General features: G+C 41.9%; 1 protein-coding gene across 2 annotated transcripts in view; it reads right to left on the reverse strand.

The window, feature by feature from the left end:
* The window catches only part of scube3 (signal peptide, CUB domain, EGF-like 3), a 66,934-nt gene that overhangs the window by 17,931 nt on the left and 38,746 nt on the right, over nt 1–10,257 (reverse strand). The window contains exons 5-7 of one of the 2 annotated variants that reach the window (XM_031844554.1): nt 10,070–10,216; nt 7,838–7,954; nt 3,202–3,249 (exon numbers count right to left, since the gene is read on the reverse strand). In XM_031844554.1, the coding sequence (XP_031700414.1) occupies nt 3,202–3,249; nt 7,838–7,954; nt 10,070–10,216 (312 nt within the window). The remainder of the gene's footprint in view (nt 1–3,201; nt 3,250–7,837; nt 7,955–10,069; nt 10,217–10,257) is intronic. The other variant, XM_031844555.1, reaches the window with a different exon arrangement.

A 10,257-nucleotide genomic window follows, 5' to 3' on the forward strand; every position in this document is an offset into this window, starting at 1 on the left:
AGGGAATGCAGCTGCACTGGTTTATTTTTTTTATAGCGAACGAGGATCCCTTTGGGGAAACACCTAATCCTCTTCACTTAAATCTAAAACTGCACTGCCTGCAGCAGCCATCATGAAACTTTGCAAAGCTCTTTCTCTAAATTAAAAAAACTAAACCGTGGACTGGAATTATGCATCAACGCAAAACAAGTGCTTACAGTGATGTCATTTTAAGTTTTATAGTTGTTTCATAGACAACAGTTCAAAACAGTTAAGTGGATGTTGTTGCTGAAGGCGGAACATGATGCATTAATGTACTGTACCAGGGTAAGTAAATATTAAATGAAGTATTTAATAGTAAATAAAGTTCATGATCACTTCATGAAAAATGACTTCAACCTGGAATGGACTAAGTGAACATTGCAAACAATATGAGAGGCGGCTCGTCTTAGCTTACATGGCCATTAGCTGCATTCGTCACACTGTTCTTAAACCTTCTGTGTGTGTTTTCGGTTGGTTTCAACTCCTGGCCGGCGCTTCCCTTTGTCGATGCAGTCTGAATGCATTTGGTAAGTGTTGTCATGATTCATACGAGACATAACTATCAACTAACTTAAACTATTTGCCTTTTTTTCTCTGGTTAAAACATTTTCCAAAGGTTTAAAAGTGAACCTCTACTATAGCTGTCAAATGGTTTCAACCTGAAATGACACACTTTATAGGAGTGTTTGATCAGAACGAGTAAAGTGCATTTTATTTCTAGATTCAACACATTCAGCAGTTTTACGGTCTGTGGTACGACCAGTAGCTTTTGCAGGCCAATGTTAGCAAACTTTGCATAGATATGGCTGTGTGACTGACATTACTGCTTCCAGTCAATACCTCCGTCCCGAGCCAGGCTTGATAGCACTGTGGGTTCACATAATTGCAAAGTGTGAGCGGAGACAGTTGGCAGACGAGACGATAAGACGGTGTCAGGACATGCCTCCAAAACGCTTAGTCAGCCAGCCATCTCACCAAACTGTAATGACCATGTGTTAAGAGAGCAAAGAAATATTCCTGACATTATGTGTGTGGGTTTGTGTGTTTTGGATTCACACCAGCCACATCTACAGTGCACCGGGTTGGGACCCGCAATTACACTAACAGTGGGCAGACTTTTGTAAATATTCGGCAATATGACGTGTAGGGTGTTTGGTCTAATGCTGAGCCTCCACAGTGTATGTTTCATACAGACGGGTTCAGACAGTGTACATAATCTCTGAACAGGAAGCCACAAGAGTTCTTGCTGCAGCACTTCTTGACTTACATAAGGACTGTTTACAAACAACTTGTCATCAGCCATTTATGACGGCCGCAAACAACATAAGTCAACGAGTGAGTGGACAGCATTTGCAAAAAGACACAAGGCAGAGGTTCTCTGGGTGTTGATCCCCGAGAATATATGGCTTTGGTGGAAAAGATCTTGTTTTTTAAAAGAGAAAAAACACTGTTTTCTTGACCAAACAGCAGACATGCAGTTAGAGTAAAGTTTCCCAGAAGGTGCAGTTGTTAGACAAAAAGCCGTCTGAATTTCTGAGGTGAATGCTCCCTCAAAAACATGAACCACACAATAAGAAAATAAACCACTGAGAGCAGTTTGTTGATGTTCTCTAGGGGTGCAACTGTGAAAGCAAAACACAAAGTTGGTCTCAGTAAGAAACTAATAAAGGAAGATGCAAAATATGTCTCTTGCTCCTAATGTTTCTATTTCTGAGAGAAGAAAAAAAAACAGAAACTGGGACACAACATATTGAAATAGGTCAGACTGTTATATTGTGGCATTAAGGGGAACTCAATGTACACACAGTAGTAACAACTAGTAACTTAAAACACTATTGTTTTGCATCTTACCTTGAGCAGGCTACTCCTCTGAGAACAAGCCTCCTCCCTCAGTCTCTTACATTGTATAATTAAATCGTAAATCTCTTTGAAGTATCGAGGTTTGATACATCGTCGTAGATTCAGGAGTTCATATCTCTTGGCATCTTTGCCATAGCTATTAAAACACAGCTCATTTGTGATATGCTCAAAATGATACTATTTCTCTTCTTTATTTTGCCCAAAACTCGCTCCATTGTTCATTTTACTGCAATCGTCGTGAAACAAATTACTGTTGAAAACAAAATAGAAGAAGAACCTGGACTGAAATATCACACAGTCCCTGCAATAGATTGTTTTAGGAGACACGATTACATGTGTATGAAAAAGCAAGTTTAGAGGGATTCCGTGTTTTATCTTTTCTATGAAGCAATCATGAACACATTATTGGCTCCCTCACAAAAGCTAATATGCCGTGATGATGGAGGTTAGGAACACCACGGCTGAGTCGTTTAGAACCGTGCATGCTCAATTTCGTTCATTTTAGTCGTATCAAAACACAAATAACACTAAAGTCTTTGGTCTGCCTCTTAATAGCCAATCACATTTAAATTGATTTGGACTTCTGACAGAGGCTACGTGTACTTGTAAACATATTCTCATCCTCTACTTAGGGTAAATGTACCAGTGGATAAATAGTCCAGCATTCAAAGTCCTACCAAGGTACAGAAGTATTACAAGCCACCTGAAATTACACCTGAAATGCGACAAGGGCCCCACAGTTTTTTTGTAAGTGGTCATTAGCCGGAAAGGTTGGCAGCCACTCATTTAATCTTTTATTATGTATTTTATAAGTTTATCTGAGGTTTTTTATGTAATGTCTTTATCTGAAAAGTTACAACAGCTATCAGAGAAAAGTAGTGTGGTGAAAAGTACAATATCTTTCTCTTAATTGTAGTGGAGTAGATAAAGTGTCATAAAAAGGAAATACTTAAGCACCTCAAAACTGTGCTTAAGTACAATACTTGAGTAACTGTACCAATGTAGGAAGATGAATTTGTCATATCTCTCCATTTGATAGAGTGAATCTGTATCCCTTTATATAACATTCATACTGCTGCTCAGAGACTCCCTGTTTGCAGCTGTGTTTTGAAAAGGTGCGGTTTGACACGGGCAGCGGCTGTTATTGAGAGGGCATTCACAGAAGAAAGAGGAAGGTAGGGGAGTGGGGGTCAGAGGTTAAGGGTCAGGAGGATGATGCCCCTGTGGGGAGGGGCCTGATCAGTGCCTGCTAGGTTGGCTTCCTCTACTCCCCACACCCACAGACCCCCAGAGAGAGGAGTCAGAGGAACACATATTTACCATTGGGGAACAGCTGTGGGGCTGCCTGGGACTGGACACTCCTCTCCCCTGCATGCACGCGCACACCCACACACACGCACACATTGTAAAAACACCACTTTAGTTCTCTGTACACTTGAACCACGCAGCATCGGTGCGTTACGTAAATCATGAGCATGTGACAAGAACTAATCCGATGTAATTTACAGTATATCCACCTTTTCCCCATAATGAATTATGAGCGCAACTTCCATTTATTCCCGTCATTGAAGAGGCGGCAGTGAGAGTTAGCGCTATGCTGCAGGTGTTGTTCCTCTTTTCTTTTTTTGTGTGGAGATTTTAGGGAAATACATTAGGTGAGAACTCAACCTGCCACACCTTAAATGGGATAATGTGATGATACCTCTGCCTTGTACTACAGAGGGATGTGGGGAGGCCCTGAAGAAGTAGCATTGATAATGTAAAGTAGAATACTTAGCTATTGTATTTATTATGCTGCTACAGACGGGGAATCGATGAACAGTCGGAATAGCTCTGAGGCGTATCAATACCTCCACAGCAATAAAGTCAGCAGCGTTTTATTAAATGAGGTGGAACAGAACCGTGTGTATTTAAAAGCAGACTTATTCATCATAACAGTAGCAGACAAGTAAGCCGTTTTGGATTTGTCTTCTTTGCAAACAGCATAACTTGCTTCTGATCACCATACCACTTTAGCTTAAGCTAAGCTAACTTACTTACTTAGGTAAAGGTATTATCACATTATCCCGTTTGACAGGTTGTTCCCACATTATTCATTTCTCGAAAAGTTCCAACAAAAAAGAAAATGCACACATAATTCATGCAAGATATCATAGGGCTAGGAAAAAGGTGGATAGCATGGATGAGAGGGGGTCATCTCTCCTGAATTAAACAAACGTTAATGGCCATTTACATCCACAGGAGGCGATAATGAGAGAATGACATTATGTTGTTGAAAAATTAAAATAAAAAATAAAATAAAAAGACAGCCTCTTACTGGTAACAACTGAGCAAACAGCAGTGATTATTTTCCAACCAACAAATTGTTTATGACAGATCCTCGTCTAGAATGAAAAGGGTGACATCTCAAGGAAAAAAGTGTTACCTCGCCACATGCAATCATGCAAATAACATATTCCACACAGTGCAGACAAAGTGCAGTTCTGTTTGCGTGTGAGATGGGGCTTTTGCTAGTTAGTATGAGCCTTGCGAGGCTCGGACAGACAGAGCGAGTGGTGGTTAGTGCTGCAAGCTGAAAGACGGGGACAGTCAGATCCATGTCTGCGCTTTATGGTGTCTTTTATGCACAGATCATTTCAGAATTAATGTTGTTCGGCTTTTATATCGAATCTCTAAGCACTGGCAGTGGCCCAGCCTTACAATTTATGTGTTGTCATTAAAAAGCTATTTGTGTTCATCATTTATGTCATATTACGACTTTTAATTGATTGGCTTTTAATTTAAAAAAAAAAATCTACAAGCCAAATTCAAGTGTATCCCATTTCTACAGTCCACTGGATGTATATTTAGCTTTATACTTTTATACTAGACTACATGGCACACATTCAGTATGCAGACCACGCACACTCTCCCACCATACAGCTGGGATGACGGATTGGGCCGTTAAGCACATCAACAAATTGGAAAAAGGTAAAAGACCTTTTGAGGGTCTTATCTTGAACTGCAGCAAGAGCTACCATGTATATGCCTGCACTATTTCAATTATGTTATCAATTATAAACATTATTTCAGAATAAATCAACCCCTGTAATTAAAGCATGTTCTTCTGCCCCTTTGGCTGTCAGGATGACCAATTCAGAGCTCTTTTTAGGTGCCAGATGAGGAAGCAGATGCTCAACTCTTGAGAGTAACAGGTCAACACCACAAAGCATGAACAGTTCACGTCAACTGCCACAGATGGACCAACATGTCCCCGTCCCAACATGCAGCATCCAGACACAGCAATTATAAGCAGTTAAGAGGACAGAGCACTGTGAGGTACATCTGAAAACACCAGCATGAACGCACAGACCACCCGAAATGAGAGCACAGTGTGTTTATGTTACGGGCATATGCGTGTAGACTACATGTGTTTACATGCATGTGATGCATGCACGCTGGATATGTACCGTTTGTGTGGTTGTTTGTACAGCTTTCTGTTTGTATTATAAAATGCATCTCTTGCTCTCTTTCTTCATGCGCGTGTGTGTGTGTGTGTGTGTGTTTGGCATAGTGTGGCCAACTCTTCAGATGATTGAACTCCTGAGCATGTCTGCATCTGCCTGCTATTTGTGAATGTTTATGATTTGCTGTGCTAACAGCGTAAATGCTTCCACATGACACTACCTGAACTTACTTGATGCACAAACAACTAAACCTGACTTTGTTACATTTTGTTGATTTCAGGCAAATAATCTGACTTCATAGATTGAGTAGGCGAGTTGAACAAATACCTCTGAGAGTGCGTGTGCTTGTGTGTATGAATGAAAGAGAACAACGTGCCCTCCATAAAGGCCCAGCTGACATAAAACTGCCACCAACAGTATGCAAGGTATGAACAAAGGTGAGAGAGGAAGGATAAAGAACCAACACTTCCAAACAGAGCAGCATGTGGTGTTTCATTACAAAATGCATGTCCAAGCCTGGGTGAGGAGAAACACCCCAAAAATGAATAAAAATGTGTCAAAAATGATATTAAACATCCCACAAGATGGATTGAATGGTGAAGCTACAGCATACTGAAAGAGCCCCCCAGACTAACAACAAAGCCACTGACGGGGCAAGAGCTGTTCTGTAATCGGGCCATGTTTCTTTTAGATGGAGTATGCAGAGATTCAATTAATCATAAATGTTACTAAATCGAAATCAAAAACAGGAGTGTATTTTCTTATTGTGTGGTTGCTATTGATACCCTCTACACTCTACGCATAATTTACTTTTTAAGAATGCGGTGGCTGGGAGGTAATTATCACTATGTGCCATGAAGATGGCACGCAAAAATAAAACAACCCCAGCAGGCTATTTTTTATCTCATTTGTGACATTCAAGACTATTTGAAACTTAATTCACGATTAGAATTAGATTTCTTTGTTCCAAGAGAAAACCATTTGTTTTAAGCCTTGAACTAATTCAAAATGAAATGTCCTTCTGCAAAGCAGAGGTAGCTGTCATATCTTTTTGCCAGAGGTATAATGTTATTGTATTCAAACCTAGCACACCAACTTGAACTATTAGTGTACACAGTGCACAATAGTGGTGCCTTACTGAAGGTCTTCCGACGCTCGTGTCACTCTCTCTCTCCCCGTCAGTGGTTCATTTGGCAGATTGTTTGTTTTATTTAGGTTTTTATTAACTAATAGAGTGTCTGGGAGATGGAGCGCCCCTGTGTCGACCGCAGAGCAGCCCTCCCTCCACCTCTGTAACCCCAGACTCTGAGAGGGGAAATCAGAGATTTTAACTGGCTGACTGCTTCCTAATCTGGCACACCAAATGCACATTTGCTCCGCCTTGGGAATAAGACAAGCTAAGACATATAATTTGGTTGCGGTCAACTTTGTGGCGTCCCCCCTGGCCTAGCAGGGTACAGCAATAATGACAGGATGGCTGACCAGACCTTGACATAGGTCTGGCTCTCATCAGGGCTGCGGTAATAAAAGGGAATCCAGCAGCATTGAGCTAATCAGCCGCTACCCAAACCAAGCTCCCAAACTTAACAGCCACGGAAACCGAGCAACCACCCCACCAGTCTGCTCTGCAGGCGGAGCCTCTAATTCTATTACCGTTTGTCTTCCTGACAATGAAAATATGTCCTGTCCAACTCACTGAAGCTTCCATTACAAACCCAGTTTACTAACACTGCAAAGTACTCACAGAATTGGTTTGAATGGGTTTGTACTGTATACAGAAACTATTAATGACACTCTGGTTAAATTAAAGACATGTCTGCAGTAATGGTCGGTCTTAAATTTAGACCTGACTAACTTCATTGTTAATGTTCCACGATTGTTGACTTGTCGGTGCAACTCTGCATGATCCGTACATGTTTATTAGAACTGTGCTTTGACTCTACAGGCCCCATCTGATAGGAAACTGCCCTTCAAAGCGGTTCAATATGCCTGAGAGGCTGAATGATTTTTTACTCAACTTAAGTCAACCGAAGGCAAACACTGATAAATAATGCAAGTGGAAGGTCAGGTCAGATGTGTGAGTTAATTCCCAACGGGAAGCGGTGGAGGTACTGACCCCAGGGCTAATAGAAGGTGTGCGTCTGACTGCATGGCTGAGAAACCGAGAGGAATAGGGAGAGCTGTTGTGTCCAGTGAAGAAGAGATGGATGAGGAGGAAGAAGAGAAGCCAAAGCAGATGCGGGGACTGAGAGGTTACTGGAGCAGCAGCAGCAGAGGGGAAAGCACAGTGGGTGGTAGCCTTTTGTCCTTGTATGTCACAGATCAAGAACTACTGTAACAAGGCCAGTCTCTCAACTTGCATTTTATCACAACAAACCTCATTTCAAACGTTAATTCAATTTGCTGTCGGGATATTGGGTGCCGAGTTAATCAGTTGTGGCTCAAAATGTTCCTGTTCAAAAGCCATTATTTCTTGCCCTTGGTAGTTGTATCGGGATGAGGTGACTCACCTACACAAGTCTTTCCATCGCTGTGCAGGACAAACTTCATGTGGCACAAACACTTGGGGCCGTGGTCCGTCTCCTCGCAGATGTGCTGGCAACCCCCATTACCGTAGTTACATGTCACTATCAAAGAGCACAAGTCGTTAACATAAACGGCACATACACATACTTTTGACAGTAGAGAGGTGACAAGAAATGAAGGAACAGAGAGGGCTACGACAAGCAACAACCGGCCATATGTTCTGAAACATAATCACTGCGAGCTCAGACTGCATTCAGTCCTTCAGAGGGCCTCAAGGAGACTTTATGTAAAGCTTCCCATTGCAGAGTTTCTCAGAATGATTGGACAAACAAAGTCACAACTTCGTCCCAACATTTTAACAATATGGAAAAGACAAACAGTCTGAAAAGCAAGAGCAAAATTATTTTTTTGAACTTTCAACATTTTTTTATTCTTATTAAACTGAAATGTTTAATGGGTCACTTTGATTATTTTTCTATTCAGACCCTGTTTTTCCATGTTTTTGTGTCTAAATGGGGCAAACATTTGTGATATTCTTCCAGTATTCGGTGACAGACAGCTTTGCAGCCGGCAGCCGCTAAACGGGCTTCAATGAAATCACTCAGGGCAACTCCTCACCGTCAATTTACGTTCACTAAAAGTGCTTGTTTTTGCCAATGACAAGCTCAGATTGTGATCTTCGCCAGGAGAATTATGAGATCGACCGTGTGTGTGTGTGCACGTCCGTGAGTGCGTGTGTGCACCTCTATGTCTGTTAGTGATAACGTAGCACACTGCTCTCTGAGTAACTCTACTGAGTGCACTTTTCTTGTTATAAGGGTCTGACAACATTAAGGAAAGTACCCTAGAGTAAAATAAAAGGCTTTTCTTTTTCTTTTTCACTTGATCCGCGCTGTTTGTTATTGAGTCTAACCAAGTCTCGCTCTGAGAAGTCTCGTTCTGAAATCTTGCATCAGTATTGCCAAAATCAGCTAAATACCCAGCCATGACATATAAAGTCTTTTAAACACTAAGCTACACTTTCTACACAACAAACCCTGACACAAATCGAAGCTCGTTAGTGGCAAAAACAAGCACTTTTAGTCGATGTATATTGTCAGTGCGGAATCGCCCCGAGCGATTACATTGCAGCCCATTTAACAACTGCCGGCTGAAAGCGTTCTCCCTCAATACTGAACCAATTTGAAAAAAATGTTGACTCCAGTAATGCCAAAGTTACCTAAGGTCAAAACAATCTGTGTATCTTAATGTGAAGAAAGGCGTTTCTTGCTTTGCATCGTCACAACTTCAACTGGTGAACTACGTTAATAACATTTACCACTATCATGGTTTTATTCATTCATTACACCCCAGACTTTAATCTACTACCACTAAGAATTTGCCATTGCAACTCGATGCCGTGGCCTCGTGCAAGGGGCTTCCTCCCTCATTGTAAGTCAGCCTACGCGCTACTGAGACCGTCTTCATTTTAATGCATGCAATAAATTCTGCAGAACGAGCAAAAACTTTTAAGTGAACACATTTTTTAAATATTTCTTACAAAGGCAGTACAGGAGTACGATTTCTGGTTGAAGTATGTGTGTGCAAATACATTTATCTACCGACGGGCGAGGGGAGCATTAACCGTGGCACCTCTAACACACCTGTGATGACAGAGTGTAAAAGAGCACGAACGAGCAGAGGCTTCCACCGCCATCCTGTCTGCACCCTACCATCCCAGCGCCTTTTGCCCTTTTCCTGGGCTGTCAGAGGAAAAAAAAACAAACTATAGAATAACACTTCTCCAATCCTTATCCAAACACAGACAAATCCCCCATCAGCCATGGCCCCAGCTCTGACAGGATGATCTCCGTTGCACAGCAACAGGAAGTGTGCGCTGTCCATCAGAGCAGTCCCCTTCGAGTAACCTCCACACTTGCCCTGGTTGTGTAAATGATCGCTCCTTATTTGATAAACATGTTGTTGTTTTTTTTACGAGGACTATTCAGGAGATTAGTCACTGCTTGGTAATGTAACTTAAATGTCAGTAGCCTACTTTAAATCTGTTGGAAGGCATTTGTGGAATGAGTACAATTATCCATCATCAGCAGGTCTCCAACCCCAATTACCTTTTCATAAGGAGCCTATAAATCCTCCTTCTGGTGTGTTTCCCTGTGTGTGTGTGTGTGTGTGTGTGTGTACAGAGGGGAACTATGCTTCAGGTTAACATGACTTACATTTGCAGTCCTTCATGTTACGCGTGAGCTGGAATCCAGGTCGACACTCACAGGCGATGCCACCCTTCTGTGTTTCCCTACAGATGTGTGCACAGCCGTGATTCTTGTCCATGCAAGTGGGTCCGTCCTTTCCGCCGTCCGCTTGCGCTGCGAAAGAAAAACAGCAAGGAGGGGGGGGGGGGGGGGGA

The sequence above is a fragment of the Anarrhichthys ocellatus genome, unplaced genomic scaffold (genome assembly GCF_004355925.1).
Source record: "Anarrhichthys ocellatus isolate YVR2014 unplaced genomic scaffold, GSC_Weel_1.0 scaffold5, whole genome shotgun sequence".
In the NCBI taxonomy this organism is placed as follows: Eukaryota; Metazoa; Chordata; class Actinopteri; order Perciformes; family Anarhichadidae; genus Anarrhichthys; species Anarrhichthys ocellatus.